Raw genomic sequence first — 17,909 nt, 5'->3', positions numbered from 1 at the left:
ATTCACAAATATTTGTTCATTTGTTCAAAAAGTCACTGAGCCAAGCCAAACAAATCTGGTTCTGTGATGGCTATAAAACAGTAACTTCATCTGTGAAGCCTCTTAAAGGCTGCCTTTACTTTTATTTGTTAAAGCTGATTGTGTTTCTGTAGAACTTTTCACCAGTGCAGAGTGTCTCTCATTGGACCCGGTCATCCAAGACCACATGTACCATTTACACTAACTTCAGTACAAGGTGGAGAACAATTTCTTTTGTCTGGATGAGGTTATTCTGTTGCCTATACAGTCAGCCCTCCTTATACATGGATTTTTTATCCATGGATTCAAGCATCCATAGTTTGAAAATATTCAAAAAAAAGTATGAATTCCTGATAGAAAACCTTGATTTTCAATTTTATATAAGGGACACCATTTTGCTCTGCCATTGTATTTAATGGAACTTGAGCATCCACAGATTGTGTTATTCATGGGGGATCCTGGAACCAAACCCCAGCGGATAACAAGGTCCCACTATACTTGGAACCAGGTCTGATTTCAAGTCTGAAATCAGTACTGATTTCAATTAAAAAGATTGTATGTACAGTGCTGTGTACATTTACAGTGTTTTATAAATAAAGGTTAATAATAATAATAAATAATAATAAGTCATTTCCATTTCATCCCTTTGAGAAGAAAATAAGATTCTCGTCTCTTAAGTTTGAGCAGAGAGAGGCATACTTACTATTTTAGTTGTGTGAACTATTGTGGAAAAGTAAAATAAAAATAAGGCTGAGCACCAGCAAGCAATGGTTATTGTTCTCGTGTCCTATTTTTAGGGTTTCCAGTGGCATCTAGATAGGCCTTTGGTTTGATCTTGACTTGGTAGTTCTGGTGTTCATTTCTCGCTGGCCACTTCTGCCATTTCATAACAGATAGCCCCAAGGGCAATCTGTCCACAGCATTTTGGCGTAGCTGTTCTTCCTAAAGTTTCAGGATTTTCCTTCAATTAGTTTCCTGTTTAGTTCCTGCCATGCTTTTCTTTCTTTCTTTCTTTCTTTCTTTCTTTCTTATGGTACTTACTTTCTAAAACTTTACTCATTTTCAACCCTCCCTTTTGAACTGCTGTGTCTGGCTTTCCATTTTGCCTCTGCAGATCCCCAAAAAACACCTGTGTAAAGCTCCTACAAATCAGTCTGCTTTGGCTTCTCCTTTCTTTCCCATAATTTCATGATCACATTATGTACCTAGGAAAGGTATATAAGAAGAATGATGTCTGTGTTCAGTCATGTGTTGGAGGAAGGAAAGGAAGAAAGCTCAGGAGAAAGAGCATTATTGTTCTGTCTTCCAAATTACCTTAGAGCTATTAAAGGGACTGCTATCTTGTAGAGCAATGATCCTCAAACTGTTCCCTTTAAGAGATTTTGGATTTCAGCTCCTGGAATTTCAGACTATTGGCCAACATGGCTGAGGCTTCTGGGAGGTGAAGTCCAAAATCTCTTAAAGCGCACAGTTTGGGGACCACTGTTGTAGAGGAAAGCAACTGGATCTGCTGGGAAGTTTTCCAGTCTCTGTGCTGTTCATAATCCTAGCGATGGTTTGTCTTGATTTCTTAAGTGCAAGCAACTGTGGGGATAACACTAAAGTACATGCTATTTCCTGTCCCTGCTGTAAAAAGGATTAAGACTGATCTGGCCTGGCATTGTTTTGTTCCAGCACACAGCTTGTCTATGTAGTGCAGTCATTGCCTTGTTGAAAGTCCCCATGTCGTTTCAGAGGTATTTTTTCCAGAAGCTACAGTCAACTAGCATTAAGGTAAGCTATAGTCACACTGGATTTCAACTGCAGTTAAAGAAAAGATATTCTGATTATAATCTGTGTAATGGCAGGCAGGAGAAAGAGTGGGACGATTGCTGATCCAACTATCTAGTTACCTGTTTTCTGCAGGGTAAAATGTTACCTCAAATTCTTACTCAGCTGATATTCATAACTGAACTGGAAGTAAATGTTAGGCTGTGGAAATTATTTTTAAAACAGACCTTAAACTGTTCCAAGATATTAGTCAGCAGAAATGATATCCATTAGATTTTATGCTCTCCTTCCATGTAGATGTGTAATTCAAAACTTGACTATATTTCTAGTTGTAATTTCCCCCTCACACAAATTTTTCTCTGTAAAGAATGTGTGAAGGAGCACTTCTTTCCTTCCCTTAAAAGGGCAGCATGCTGATCCTATGAGGGAAATATATCAGACTTTTTTTCAAGTGTGAGGCAGATTGTATTTTGCATTTCCCTGTCAAATAAGTTCTCACTGCTGTGCAGCACTCTTTCTTTATCCTCAAGAAAAAGTATACGTCTCTACTGTCCAGCTACCTTGATTCCGTGAAGCAGGGAAAGATATTATGGATAAATTTGTGTTCTGCACAGCCTAATAAGATTGCTATAGCTGAATTGTGCCAGCTCGCAGCAGGAGTCAAACAAGATAGGGTATCCTTTTTTCCCCCCATGAGACAAGTAGCAGTATGGGGAGGAGTATTTCCAACAGATTTACCACTGCCCTAAATAGGTTTGGATAGGGACACACACATTGATTTTATTACTTTCTTTTGTTTTTCTGTAATGTGAGAGATCCTGTTTGGCTCTGTATCTTCTGCCCCCTTTAAGACTGGGGAAAAGAACATGAGCGAACAACATCTCTTTCCTCCTAGGTGGCAGGAGCAGTACAAAGCTATTGTGACTGTCTCCCTCATTTTGTATAGTACCTGATACAACATAAGCGGGGAGAGCAAAAGAGACAGGTGGGAGGAAGGGGAGAGAAGGCGGTATAGAAAACTGGGGAAATGACTGAGTTGTAAAATAAGAGTGACTGGGGTGTAGCCCCTTCAGTCCTCAAATTTTAAACATTGCAGAGACAAATCTATTGAGACCATTCACATCTAGAACTCTTGTATGTATTTGCTTATTCATATTTCTTTAAAAATTTTGCCTCCCCTTTCCTTTGAGTGCCTAAACTGTATTTCTGAATGCTCAGGTGAAGTTTTGTGTCACTGCAGTGCTAGAAATTTGGCAACTGAAAGGAAGTTTCATTTGGGTGGAGAATTCTTATTTGAAGTCAGTGTTATCATGTTGGTCTCCTGCCCCCAATAGCTATGCCCCTTGGAAGTGGAGCTAATCATAATTAACAAAAACAGTTATGCTGGATGCAGCACAGTAATTATTTTCAAGGCTTACTATATAAATATGTATTTGTTATGTACAATTTTTTTCACTTCTGTAATATTTCTGAAAGAAATATGTGAGAAAGCCTGTGCTGTGTGTTCTCATTTTTCATTTCCACTTAGCGCTGGTCACTCTAAAACGTTGATGGCATTCCTAAGCTGAATTGGGCCTGTGAACTCTGATATGTTTGTGCAATAAAATTGGATAGTTTGATAGATTTTGATATTCACTCATGTATCTTTTAAACTCTTGTGGTTTATCTTATTGCTTCATTTTTCCTGCCTCATTTTAATGGTTGGTTTTATTGACTATCCATTTGGTGTAATGTTGTCTCAAATGCTGTCATGCCATTAACCTCATATCCTTCCTATAAAGTAAACATTCAGGGGTAGCTGTGTTGGCCATTTAAGAAATACAAACAGAATTCATCAGTGATACCTTTATTGGCCAACCAAAATTCACAGTATACCATGGAGCTTCAAAAGCTTTCAACAAACATATTGTGCGTTTCGGTTGGCCAATAAAGGTATCACTGATGAATTTTTGTTTGTATTTCCTATAAAGTAATTAAGTTTCCAAGTACACATGCAGATTTTCTATACAAATAATGTATATATTGAAAGGAACCAGCAAAGACTATCCATGCTGCCAAAGAACACCTTTTCTTAGTTGCATAAACACAAGATTCATGTTTTAGAGAAATCCAAACATGTTTTATTTGCATATTTCACATACAGTCTACAGATACTTTAGCCAGGTGGTACTTTTGACTGTACAGAAGATATGCTGTCTCTGTGTCACAGTGCTGTATTGTGAAGAATCATGAAGTAGAATCTCAGATAGTGCCTTTTCTTTCTTAGTTTTCTTATAATCATTATGGTGTTGATTATAGTTGCATATCACTACACTGTGTGTATGTCTTGTGTAATAAAGAACAACACAACCTCTCTCTGTTGTTGTTGTTGCTGTGTGCCTTCAAGTCATCTTGTCAAGATTTGTTCAGCGGGGTTTGTCTTGCCTTCCTCTGAGGCTGCAAATGTGTGACTTGCCCAGGGTCACCCAGTGGGTTTCCATGGCTGAGCAAGGATTTAAACCCCAATTGTCCAATGCTCAAACCACTACGTCACTCTCTTTTATTTAGCCTTATAGGCATGTTAAAAACATGGATTAAATTTAGTATATGTTGTCCTTCACTGTTCCATGTGCAATCTCAATGTTTCATGCAAAATTGTTTTGACTGACCAGCAAATCTGGAGGTTTCCAGGTTGGAAACAGCTGCATTAAATCTCTTTAGAGCAGGTATGCCAAGTTTTGGACTTCCTTCTTTTAATCAGTTGGCTGTGTCAATAACAGCTGAGTTAACGTCTGTTTGAAGTTACTTGAACTATGTGTATTTATTTAACAGCTGTCAGAGTCAAAAGTTAAGGGTCCTTAACAAGCAAGAGATCTTACCAAAAGATTGTAGACGGTTGGTAGCATTCATTCCCCAGTGCATAAGGCTTTCTTCCATTAAGGATTACTGGAATTCCTTTCATCCACAGTGACAGCAATGTAAGAACTATTCTTCTGTTTCTTTATTCTTTATTTAAAGTTTCATGGCCCCAAACCAGGCAGAGCAGATTGCACAATGTACATGAGTGTATATACACACACACACACACACACACACACACACACACACACACACACACATTTTATTGACCCCAGTGGTGCAGTGGTTAGATGCAAGTACTGTGGCTATACATTCAGAAAACCACAAGGTTGTGAGTTCAATCCCAGCCAGGAACTCAGGGTCAACTCATCCTTGCATCCTTCCAAGGTCACTAAAATGAGTACCCAGCTTGATGGGGGCAACTAGCTTACAGTTGCAAACCATTTAGAGACTGTCAATGCGATATGAAGTGGTATATAAATGAAGCTGCTATTGCTATTGCCCATGTGGTTAGGTTGAAAAGGCCCATGCAAATGTTGTTGGGCCTTTAAATGCTACAGTACTGCTATGAGATGAAGCTGTGATAGGATTGCCTTAAGTTTGCCATAAGTCAGAAACATCTTGAAAGCACACAACAACAGCAACCACCAAGCCAAAGTACACCTGGCCCTGTGTCATTAAATATACTGCTGAGTTCAATCTGCTGTCAGATTCCAGACATGAATCTTAAAGGACTTTTTTTTTAAAAAAAAACTTCACATATCACAAAGCAGGCCAAGCTGAATTTTCCTCTCTGAAATATTCACTTCTTTATGTGTGGGAAGGGTTTTTGAATTGATGGGTGACATGGACCCCTTCTCCATTTTCAGTTGTTGCCTGAAGTAGCTCAGTCTAGAGAAACCTTTAAAGCTTGGTTGTGCAGAATATTTAACTTCCCCCAGTATGGAACCATTATAGCTAGAGTCTTATTTATGGAAAATAAAAATATTTTCATTCTATGGAAGGAAGCAACATACTGAAGTGGATTTACAGCTGATAATGCACTACTGCTCATGATGATAAAATATGACCCCAATGCCCTTTATCTAGAGCACTGTAAAAGTCTTTGCCCTCTGCTCCCTTCTGTTTGTTTTCACTGGTGGAATTTGTCCTTGCTTTAATTTTTTGCCTGTCATCTACCCTCCATCCCCAGTGCCATTAAGACATTTACTACTGATATTTAATTACAACAATCTTGAATTGTATTCATGGTACCCTGTCTCCAAACTGCTGGAGAGGATTTAGGGAATGCTGAACTTACATGTATATGTGCTGGTAAAATACCTTGCAAAGGTATTTCATTACCTTTCTAATGCATTTCATGATGTATCTATCTTTTTACCAAATTATCTTATTTTATTAACATGGGTGAAGATACTTGCAAAGTTATTAAAGGTATTTTAGAAAAAAAGGCATTCAAGAATGCAATACAGTGAACCCTATGGGAACCGCCCCCCCCCCCCCCATATATATAATCAAAATCCATCTTCACCCATGTTAATAAAATAAGATAATTTGGTAACAAGATATATACATCATGAAATGCATTAGAAAGATAATGAAATTGGTTCCCATTTATCTTAAGGAAATCTGAAGTTCTCTGGAAAAATTTAACAGAAAATGAGATGACTGCAATAAGATTCTAAATCAATCATATGTAGTCTGAAATTAGTTTGGGAATGAGCATATGTTTTCTTGAGTGAAATGTAATATTTTTTTAAAGAAACTGCAGTAAATATAAATCTATTTCAGCTTGCTCTGTCACCATCTCCACGTAACCCTGCTGAGCCCATTGTAGTTCAGAATAACCAACAATTGGCCTTAAAGGTAGAAGGAGTAGTCCAGCATGGCTCCAAACCAGGCCTTTTCCGCAAAATTCAGTCTATCTGTCTAAATGTATCTTCAACACTGCAAAGCAAATCTGGGCAAGACTACAAGGTAAGAAAAAGTATAGTCATAAACTATCAGCAGTTGTGCAGTCTTAAACTCATGAGAATATGGATCTCAGGTTTCCTTTCATTTGTTGGATGGCAGGTATTTCCGCATCTTGTTTCTATAGTGTTTTAATGTGGGTACAAACTTCTCTGAGAATTTTACCCCTTTTGAAAATTAGACCCTTGAATATGAGCTGGCCTAGATGTTTCTGATCACATCTTCATGGGAAACTTACCCTCCCTAGTGTATCATTTACATCTTGGAAGTAAAGGGTGCTGGAACAGATAATCCTTTTCTCCACTTGCTATTTTGGCAGTGGTGCTGAAATGCCCTAGCATTGTAATCTGCCAAGATCACACAGCTGTGTGGCAGCAGGAAACAAATTTATTCAAATGAGAAAATGCTGATCACTTGGCACGGCCAGTCAGAGATTCCCAAATCCTGTTTTTTAGATATGGACAGCTGAGCAGTTTAGAATAATTGTACTTTGCTTGCACTTTGCTTAGGCTTGCTAAATGAAGATGTAGCATATAGATCATCATCTTATTTAATCCTTTTCAGGAAGTTGTAATGTTGTTTGAGGAACCACTGTGTCCTATGTAGCAACTGAATTCTCTTTTAGAGAAACATCATGAAATGCTGTTCTGACTCTTTGTTTTTCAGATGCCCATTGACACCCTGACAAATGAAATGGAGCAGATGGTTGAGCCTCACAATGATTACTTCAGCACACAGTTCCTCTTGAACTTCATCATTGTTGGTACCCACAGTATCACAGTGGAGTCTTCTGTTAGAGATCTCAATGGCATTATATGGAAGACAGGACCGAAAACCACTCTCTTGATTAAGTCTCTTGAAGATCCATATTCACAGCAAATTCGACTTCAGCAACAACAAGGACAGCAGGCACCACAGCAGCCACAGTCTCAGCCTCAGTCACGAACTGCATATTCCCGCTTTTAGTTGTCAGTTATTATCCACGTGAAAGGCATCCCATTTGATTTGATGCTGTCATTTATCTCACTTATTCTCCAGGATGGCTACCTTTCTTTTTTCTGGGTCAATACATGTTCTCGTGCATGCACACACACACTCACACTCTTGTTTTTTGGGGGCTCAATTCTCACTTGTAAAATGCAGAGTGATCCTGGATAGAGCCAGAGCTATGTCCATGTGGCAGACTAATTGAGTGAGATGGTTCTCTTCAGAATTCCAGCAATGTCCCACTATGTCACTTAACATGTGGGGAAATTACTAAAACTGAGTGAAGCCTTAGTTGTGTTTTTTTAAGTGTTTTTTAAAAAGTGTTTTTGTTACTCTTTTCTATGTGGAGAGGCAATGAAATGAATTTCTCCTAAAATGGCTTTGTCACAGCCATCTGATCCTACCACTGTGAAATGCATGTTTGGGATGATGTGACGAGTTGAACTCGTCACATTACATAATCCAGCCAATCACCTATAACCTTTTCCATATATCTGGAAATTTGCATTCTACTTCACAAAAAGTCTTGTGTGAACTGGTGCTTTACTGAACTTTCCCCATTCATATATCACCAGTGAGAGCTCCCTCTTGGAAAACACTGAGTCATCAAGGAAGTCTGGAAGCTATCTGGTTTACATGGCTGCATACTGGCTCTTTGAGCCATTACGTTACCACTTCTGGAGATGCATGATTTCAAATGCTGCATTTGGGCTCTCACATCAGGTGGAGATTTATGTGTGTATCAACCTCAACTGTTGTCAGTATTACACAATGCCTCTGCAAATGTAGGTTTGACACAAATACCCAGACATCATCTCTGCGTAACAGTAAATAATCCCATTAAATGTTGTCAAGCTGGAAAAGAGTAGAGTAGCGTATCATTCTATTTATTGAGATGGTGTCCTTTTATGCTTCTGAATCTTACGGCTACATACTTTAGTTGCTTCTTTATAAAACAAAAAATATATTTAAAATAACCATGTTTATATAACAGTGCTCTGGCAATGCCAGTTGGAAAACAAGATGATCTTGTTTAACAGGAAAAAGCATTTCAGGCTGTGGAGGGGGGTTCCCCTCAAGAAAAAAAAAACAAATTGGTTTCTCTGAAGAGTTGGAAAGCTTTGTGTTAGAGAAATAAAAAGGTTAGTATGGCCTGTTACAGACAGCCAAAATAAAGCTGCTTCGAGTCACAGTGGAGGTATGGTGTTTCAATGATGCATGTGTCCTAAGAGTCCAGAAGTCGCACCAAAGCCATGCTCCAGACTGGAACGTGGCTTTGGTGTGGCTTCTGGACTCTTAGGACGCATGCATCATTGAAACACCTTACCTCCAAAGTGACTCGAAGCAGCTTTATTTTGGCTGTCTGTAACAGGCCTATATAACTTTTTAAAAAGCTTCTAGTGTAGAGGGCATAAATACTAACAATATGCCAGTGCTTTTGAGAGGAATATTTTCTCAAACCAACTAGTCCTCTCAACAGATGTGGGCTGCAACTCCCATCATCCCCCAGCCAGGTGAGAAGACTGCTCTAAAGTAAAAAAAAAGCTTACATAGATCACATATGGCCTTTGCCTGCACACTATAATCTGAAGGGGATACACTTTGTATGGATTTGTGTGTCATCTCGTCTAGGGCTCCCTATAAAAGAAGGCCCTGCCACACCCTGAAAGGCAGGGGTGTCTCCCATTCCCTCCTACTTTGTGAATTGACGTAGATGTAAAGGATGTGAGTAGGTCTTCGTTACTGAAAAGGGCATGTACTCTAAATAATTTGTGAATGGTGTGTCACAGCTGTGCAGGAAGGAATTGCCTTTTGCATTCTGTTATTGACCACTGTTTTCAAGGGCTGGTAGTTCGGTTGGTTATTGAAGGAGCTGAAGAGTAGGGTGGTGGTTGGAGTTCTTGAAAGTGCTTTGGGACGTGCTTGGAGTCTAGCACATCAGCAACATTTTGTCCTTTTATATTGGGAAGGTTTACTTGGCCTACTTGGATAATTATTATTACATCAGTTGTTGTTAAACAGATTACATTCTTTGTTATGTATAGAATATTCTAACAAAGCATTTGTTTTCAATTTGAAACTGATGAACAAAACTGTACATTCTTGTGAAGAAGAATGTATAACGTTAGTTATTCTTTAAAAGTTGAAAGTTCTACCATGAGGAAATACTGTAGTTCACATCTTCCATCTACACCAAGCAAATTAATTTGTGAACCGTTAATAACTCAAAGATCAGATGAGAGAGGGCCTGTCTAACCTGGAGAGATCTTCCTGAGCAAAGTAGTTGCCTCTTTTCATTTGTTGATTATGCTGATCACGAGGAAGCATTCAGTCTTTTCCTAGGAGCTGAATGGACAAGCTGTTCCCCTTTAACACCCATTTCTCTATCCTAAGAAGTAGGTAGTAGCCATAGAATCAGGTCAGCTATTGGAAAATACTGCCCCTTGGTGCAACTGTAAGAATCCTCAATGTGTGTATCAGTACAGTGGACTCTTGTTATACGCTGGGGTTTGGTTCCAAGATCCCCCGTGGATAATAAAATCTGGATCCTCAAGTCCCATTAAATATAATGACATAGCAAAATGGTGTCCCTTATAAAAATGGAAAATCAAGGTTTGATATTTGAAATTTATACTTTTTTTGAACATTTTCAAATCGTGGATGTTGTGAATCCGTATATAAAAAATTTGTGTATAAGAAGGGCCAACTGTATTGCTTTTAGTGCATTTATCGTGGCAATTTCTATGGTACACCCCCAAGAAGAACATAAATGCATGCAGTTCTATTGATTCATATCTAGATCATACAACCACAGAGGGAGAAAGAGGACAGTGATACATAGCATATTAACCAATTGATTAGGATCAGCAAATTTCTGCAGTGCAGTTGCAGCCCTAGTGTTTTGATCCAATGAGTTCTGACTCCACTATAGCTAACCACTGGAAGAAATCTGGATATTTGCAGTGAGACACCATCTGCTGTGCTGATGATACTTTTCTCATTTCCACCTGAGTTCAGGTGACTTTGATGTTAATTGCTTTCAAGTCAGCTTTAACTTACAGCAACCTTACAAATGAGAGACATCCAAGAGCCTTGCTCAGGTTTTGCAAACTCAGAACAGTGGCTTCTGTGATTGAGTCAATCCATCTGCAGTGTGGTTTCCCTCTTTTACTGATATCTTTTCTAGTGAGATGTCATACTGTGTTATGATGTGCCCAAAGTATGAGCAGAAATAGCCAGAAGGGGCAGCTTGAAGCTGCCTCTTCTGAAGGCAGATTGGGGTTGCGGCAATTGCACATCACAGCCCCAATCCATGCTGAAGCCACTCAAGGAGCAGCTGGAAGCTGGCTTCATAATGCTCCTGATTATGAAGTGTCATGATGTTCCCATGTGTAAACGGCCAGGCAACCTCCGGGTGGCCTGGAAGTGTGTGGCATGTAAACGCCGTGCTCCCAAGCCTCCAGGAAGGTGGCGCAAAAGGGCTGTCTGTTTTGGCCCTATGATAGCCTGTTTGGTTATTTTGGCTTCTATAAGTATTCCGGCTTTTATATATCTTAGCAGTCTAAGGTATTTGCAGAACTCTCTTCCAAAACCATTCAAACCACTCTACCACCTTCAGCTATCCAGGAAGGCTCTCTTGTATGCTCACCACCATCTGAACCTGGGCTGTTTACTTGTTTGAGTCTTCTCTGGTCTGGTGTCAAGGCTTTGAAATGCACTAACTTGGATTTTTCTTGCCCATCCCTGAAATGTAAATACTAAGCCTTTTAGTTTTCCCAGGCCTTTGACCAGCTGATATTTTGTTTGCTTCTACTTGACTATTTGCTTTATTTTGTTTATTGCCAATGTCTGCTGGCTTCTCTGTCTTGATTTTTTTTTATTTACCCTTTTAAAATGTTTGCTGTATGCTACCTTAAGGTGGGGAAGTGGGGAACAAATTTCTAGTAAATACAGAAAGCTCATAAGTTGCCTAGATTTCCAAAGATAAAAGTGAGAGAGCAACAACCGTTCTGTCATCATTTAAAACTGTGTAAAACCTTTGTTCCTTTCATGTGTATACCATAATAAACCATTAACTGGAACCTTGATCTCCAGAAAGCTGTCGTGCTGGTTAGTCCATGTTACTGGTTATCAAAAAGGAAGACTGAGACAGATCATGCCCAAAAGCCACTATGATTATTGTCTTGCTCTCAGTATTTCTCCTCCAAGTATGTGGCCTTCCTGAAGAGGTGGTCTTCTGCCTGAGGGCCTTTCAGACTACATAATCAGAGTGTTATGTTCCACTTTAACTGTCATGGCAACATCTTGTGGCATCCTGGGATTTGCAGTTTAGGGGGGGGGTGTTTAGGTATCTCATCTGGAGAGCTCTAGTGCCTTCCCCAAACTACTAACTCCAGGATTCCACAGAATGCAGCCATGATAGTTAAAATGGAATCATAGCGCTATAACTGTATAATGTGAAAGGATGGGGGGGAATGACCCCGATGAATTTTAAAAAGAAGTGCCCTACCACCTGGGTTCATTGCAGATTGAAAACATTACTTTTTGGATGACAGCTCCAAGAATCCTTCAACCAAAATGGCTGCGACTAATCGATTTTTGGAGATGTAGTCCAAAAAGTAAGCTTTCCAAGGTCGGTAGATGTGCAGCAGTAAGATTCTGGGACAAGGTGTCCCTCTTTGCTTAAAGTTGCTACAGAACTAGATTTCATGGAAATGTGTTTCTTCTTTGTGGTCTCTGCGAATCATACAAATGGGTTTCACTGTGCCTGCGCAGTGCTGTTCGGAAACTTCTGGAATCACTGGGCAAAGTTTACTTTGCAACATATAGAAACTTTTTGGCGGTAACTCCGCCCACCCGTTATAAGGCCCCTGCCTTCCCGCTCTTTCCCCAGTTCCTTTTTTCCGCCGTGCTGGTTGCTGTTTGGAACTTCGTTTGCTCGTTTTTGGAATTCACTGGTACTTTGACTCGGACTGTTTTTGACTTTGGCTTCTCTTCCTTCCTCGTTGATCGGACCTCGGACTGTTTTTGGACTTCGTTTTTGCTCCTCGACTCCTAGGGATGTCTCCTCCTTTTAAGAAGTGCGACATCTGCGGAGGAAAGGTTCCTGTTCAGGACCCCCACTCTTCTTGCCTCTTCTGCCTGGGCCGGGACCACGACCCCAGGGTCTGCACCCTCTGTAAGTCGATGTCCTCCCAAGCCCGCAAAAATCGGGAGTCGCGGCTGACGTCCGCTATCGCCCAAGGCAAGATTCGGGAGGGGGATTCCCGGCCTGCTTCGGCCGCTTCGGCCCCTGCTCCGACCTCGGCTGCCCAGACCCGTAGCGGCCCTTCAAGTGCGCCTCCTTCTACTTCGTTGGCGCAAGACCTGGCAGTTTCGGACACCGCTCGTCCGCCGGCCCGTGGCTCCATTAAGCCCAGTGCCGCTTCTAAACCCACAAAGCACCCTCGTCTACCGGGGTCATTGGGTTCAGACGCCGCTTCCACCCACACCGAGGGAGTCCCCTCTGAGGCATCGGGGACGTCCCGGCCGACTTTGGATCAAGTCACCCATAAAAAGGCGTCCTCGGCATCGTCCAGCTCCAAGAGGGCCAAGACCAAGTCCGGATCGTCGGACCACTCCAAGCCGGCCAGGTCGGATGACCCCGTACCGAGGAACTCCGCCTCCGAGGAGCCCTCGGGCTCGAGGGATTCCGCCGCCCGAAGCAAGGATCGGGCTGGCCGTGCGGCTGCCATCTCGGAGTCTCCGATCCCATTCTTTCCTCTGGATGCGCCATCTCACCATAAGCCTGCCAAGAAGAGGCAGTCTTCGGCCCCGGACTTGGCTTCTTCTTCTTCTTCGGCCAAGAAGGCCAAATCATCTGTTAAGTCAAGCTCCCATTCGAGGTCCCCTTCCAAGAGGCGTTCGGATGACGCGACCGGCTCCCGAAAGCCCCGCCGAGACCACCCGCGTCCTGACTCTCCGATGTCGACTGACCCTTTGGCCACACCGCTGGTGGAGAACCATCCGCCTGTGAGGACCCACGACCGGGATGCCACCGCCCAAGCTGCGCCGGCCCCGACGCAATCGGCTTCGGCAACGCTTCCCTTTCTTCTTTCGGACGATGAAGACGATGCCGACCACCCGCCGAGATCTCCCTCGCCAGCTTCGTTGGTTTCGCGCTCTCCGGCTCATACCCTTGACAACCCTCAGTACTTCTACGATTCTGAGACAGATCAATTTTTTCTTCCAGTCCCTAGAGAGGTGGCTCTAGCCAAGCCTGTCCAGGCTCGGGACCGTTCCCGTGACCGTGACCAGCCTCGGGACCAGGAGAGACGCCGCCACGAGTACACCGACCGGCCGGGCCCGTCGACGGCGGTTTCATCCCTCCTTGCAGGCAGGCCTGTGGAGCGCCCCAGACCATCTGCTACCGTGGACCTCATTGCTTCGGATTCCGAACCCGACCCCGTCGCCTCAGAAGACTCTTCGGGTGAGGACGACCTGGCCCAGGACTCTCCTCAGCTTCTGCATCATCCCGAAGCAGCCTCCCCTACGGATGACGTCAGGTCGTTTGTCGAACATGTCATCAAAATGTCCAGGGCTCTGGACATTGAACTGGCGTATCCTGAAGAAGAGGCCAAGGACCCCATTGAGCGCAGGGTTCGCAGCCGGGCCCATTCAACACCTTTGGTCCCCTTCCTGCCATCCCTAGAGACACTGGTCAAACGTTCCTGGGACTGTCCTTCCTCACTCCTAGGCCCACCACGCAAGATCGAGTCCCTTTATAAGGTCTCGGCTCCGGCGGCACCATGGCTTACCTCTCACCCCCGCCAGAATTCGGCGATTGTTGAGGGTGCTCAACAAACCTCAACTCAACGTCAGGCGGCGGTACCTTTCGATAAGGAGGCCAAAAAGATAGATGCCTTAGCCAGGAAGGCATATGCAGCAGCTGCTCTCATGGTGAAGGCGACTGATTATACCGCGTGTATGGGGGCCTATATACAAACCCTTATGGAGCGCATTTCCCCCATCGTGCCGGACGTTCCGGATGAAGCCCAGCGGACGCTCACCGAGATAAGAGATGAGGCCCACTCCATCGGCGCATGGCTCATCACGGCGTCCAGGAACGTTGTGGAGTGCTCTGGCAGGGCCATGGCGGCTTCCATCGCCCTAAGAAGGCACGCCTGGTTGCGGGGTTCTGATCTTAACTCCAGCGTCAGGTCCACCATTGAGGACATGCCTATAGACGAATCTGGCCTCTTCCACGCCGAGACGGATGACAGGCTGAATCGGAAATTCAGGCTGAAGGCGGCGGCGAGAAAACATGGTATGTCTGCCCCCGCTCCGGCTCCCTTCCGCAGGAGGTTCCGCCCTTGGCAGCAGCAGCAGGGCCAATTCAACAGGTCCTCCTACCAGGACCGACAGTTCCATCAGCAGGGCTCTCAGCGTCAGAGATACCCATCCCAGTCCCCGTCATCCTCCGGCCGCCGCAATCAGTCTTCTCGGTACCGCAGGAACCGGCGACAAGACCCTGACCAATCTAAGAAGAGGGCATGAAACCTTCCCGCGCACTTCGCCTCCCATAGTTGCTTTTTGGACATTCTTAAGCCCTTTGCCAATGTATGGGCTTCCATCTCCTCCGACTCTTGGGTGCTAAACATCGTCCGTAGGGGCTATACCCTTGAGTTCGAAGAGCTCCCGCCCACCGGAGCTTTCATTTCCACCCCCCCCTCGGACACCCTTCTCGACGAAGTGCGCACCTTAATGGACAAAGGGGCTATTTCCCCGTTATCCCCTGAGTCCTACCATACGGCCTTTTTCTCCAGGTACTTCACGGTACCGAAGGCCGACGGGGGCATTAGACCAATCCTGGACTTGAGAGACTTAAACCTCTTTCTCGAATATCGCCGGTTTCGTATGGTAACCTTGGCCTCTATTTTGCCTCTCCTCCACCAGGACCTGTGGTTCGCGACAGTCGATTTGAAGGACGCCTACTTCCACATCGGGATTCGGGAGTCCCACCGGAGATTCCTCGCCTTCGCCGTCGGCTCCGATGCGTACCACTACAATGTGCTCCCTTTTGGCCTTGCCACGGCCCCACGGGTCTTCACAAAGTGCATGGCCCCGGTGGTAGCATACCTCCATCAAAGAGGCTACAGAGTCTTCCCTTATTTGGACGATTGGCTGTTTGTCGCAGACTCCCAGCAGGACCTCCAAGAGGCAATTTCGTTCGCCATTCAGCTGCTGAACTCTCTCGGGCTGGTGATCAACAGAGAAAAGTCACATTTCACGCCGTCCAGACAGGTCAAATTCATCGGAGCCATCCTCGACTCCGAAAGATGTTCCGCCTTCCTTCCCGTGGACCGCTTCCAGGCTCTGGTAGCATCATTGAACCCTTGCGTCTCACACAGAAGAGTGAGAGCCAGGGATGTCCAGATCGCCCTAGGACACATGGCGTCGACAACCTTCGTGACGCCGTGGTCGAGACTTCGCCTCCGTCCACTCCAGGCTTGGTTCCTTTCGGTCTTCTCTCCGATGGAAGATCCCCCGTCAAAATGGCTGACGGTGCCGAGACCTGTGGCCGCCTCCCTGAACTGGTGGCTGGACGAGCACAACGTGTGCGCGGGGATGCCCTTTCATCAACCTCAGCCTCAAGTGACTTTGACAACCGACGCGTCGCTAGAGGGCTGGGGCGCTCACCTCCGCGACCTAGTTGTCAAGGACAAATGGTCGGACTCAGACAGTCTCCTCCACATCAATGCCCTAGAGATGCTCGCAGTCGAAAAGGCTCTGAGAGCTTTCGAAACCTCTGTCACAGGCAGGGTGGTACTCCTGAGAACGGACAACACCACCGTGATGTATTACATCAACAAACAGGGTGGCACCAAGTCAAGGACTCTCCTCGAGATTACCCTGCGCATCTGGGACTGGTGCATCCAGAGACAGGTCCTCCTTTAGGCGATCCACCTGCCGGGAGAGGACAACGAGTTGGCGGATTGCCTGAGCAGATCGCCCTCGGTGTGCCACGAGTGGAGGCTCCATCCGGAAACGGTCAGCGTCTTGTTCGACAGGTGGGGAACCCCTCGGATCGACCTCTTCGCGACCGATTGGAACAGCCACTGTCCCCAGTTCTGCTCCAGGAGGTCAATGGCCGGATCTCTCGGAGATGCATTCACCTTCCTGTGGTCGGGAGAGCTCCTTTATGCCTTTCCCCCCTTCCCTCTCATCATCAGAGTGGTGTCCAAGATGATGGTGGACCATACGGACGCGATCCTGATCACGCCATGGTGGCCGAGACAGCCTTGGTTCGCATCCCTGCTGCATCTTTCCAGGAGGTGCTTCCTTCGCCTCGAGCCTCGCCCAGACCTGCTGTCGATCCAGGACGGACGGATCCTCCATCCAGACATCGACAGCCTGCCGCTGGTGGCTTGGAGAATCCTACCCTGACTGCCCTCCCTGAGGCTGTGAGGACGGTGATCCTGGCTGCAAGGAAACCTTCTACTCAGCGTTCCTATGCCTTTAAATGGAGGAGGTTTTGCCTCTTCCTTGAGCAAAGGGGCTTGTCTCCTGCACAGGTGTCCACTCCAGTGGTGCTGGAGTTCTTGATGGCACTTTTGGACGGAGGGCTGTCTCTCACGTCCATCAAATGTTACCTGTCTGCCATTTGTGCCGAATACCATTTCGGGGGGAGGGTTTCTTTCTTCAAAGACCCCTTGGTGAAGGGGTTTCTGAAGGGTTGTGCTAACCTTTATCCTCCTGTCTCGGTGCCAACACCGGCTTGGAGTTTGGATTCGGTACTGTCCGCCCTCCAATCCAAACCCTTTGAACCGATGGCCACAGCGGACTTGAGACTATTGACTTGGAAAACCGCCTTTCTTGTGGCCATCACCTCTGCCCGCCGTGCGGGCGAACTCTGTGCCCTGCGGAGAGACCAGCCCTTCCTGAGGTTTCACAAGGACAAGGTGGTCCTCCGAACGGATATTACTTTCTTGCCGAAGGTAGTGTCCGCATTCCATATGTGTCAGGACATTGTATTGCCTACTCTCGCATCCAGCCCAACTTCGGATGCGGAGCGACGCCTGCACTCTCTTGATGTCAGGAGAGCATTGGCGTTTTATTTGGACAGAACTGCTGCTTCCAGTCGGTCCGAGAGACTTTTCCAATGCTACTCGGAACCGAAGAAAGGGTTGCCTGTGTCTGCGCAGAGGTTTTCCAAATGGGTGGCTGGTACCATTCACCTCTGCTATGAACTCTTGGGCAAACCTCTCCCGGGCAGGGTTCGGTCCCACTCCACAAGGTCAATGGCAGCATCCTCTGCATTCCTGTCGGGGATTCCCCTTGAGGAG

At 45.0% G+C, this 17,909-nt stretch overlaps 1 protein-coding gene across 2 annotated transcripts in view; it reads left to right on the top strand.

The window, feature by feature from the left end:
- INTS7 (integrator complex subunit 7) overlaps nucleotides 1-8,728 on the top strand; it is a 54,868-nt gene extending 46,140 nt beyond the window's left edge. For both annotated transcript variants that reach the window (XM_089529259.1, XM_089529260.1), the window contains exons 18-20: nucleotides 1,693-1,791; nucleotides 6,418-6,603; nucleotides 7,264-8,728. In XM_089529259.1, the coding sequence (XP_089385385.1) occupies nucleotides 1,693-1,791; nucleotides 6,418-6,603; nucleotides 7,264-7,563 (585 nt within the window). In that variant the 3' untranslated portion in view covers nucleotides 7,564-8,728. The remainder of the gene's footprint in view (nucleotides 1-1,692; nucleotides 1,792-6,417; nucleotides 6,604-7,263) is intronic.
- The last annotated feature ends 9,181 nt before the right edge of the window (nucleotides 8,729-17,909 follow it).

The sequence above is a fragment of the Sceloporus occidentalis genome, unplaced genomic scaffold (genome assembly GCF_023333645.1).
Source record: "Sceloporus occidentalis isolate IW3139 unplaced genomic scaffold, rSceOcc1.0.p SCAF_6, whole genome shotgun sequence".
NCBI classification, from domain to species: domain Eukaryota; kingdom Metazoa; phylum Chordata; class Lepidosauria; order Squamata; family Phrynosomatidae; genus Sceloporus; species Sceloporus occidentalis.
This window is presented reverse-complemented; position numbering and strand designations above follow the sequence as displayed.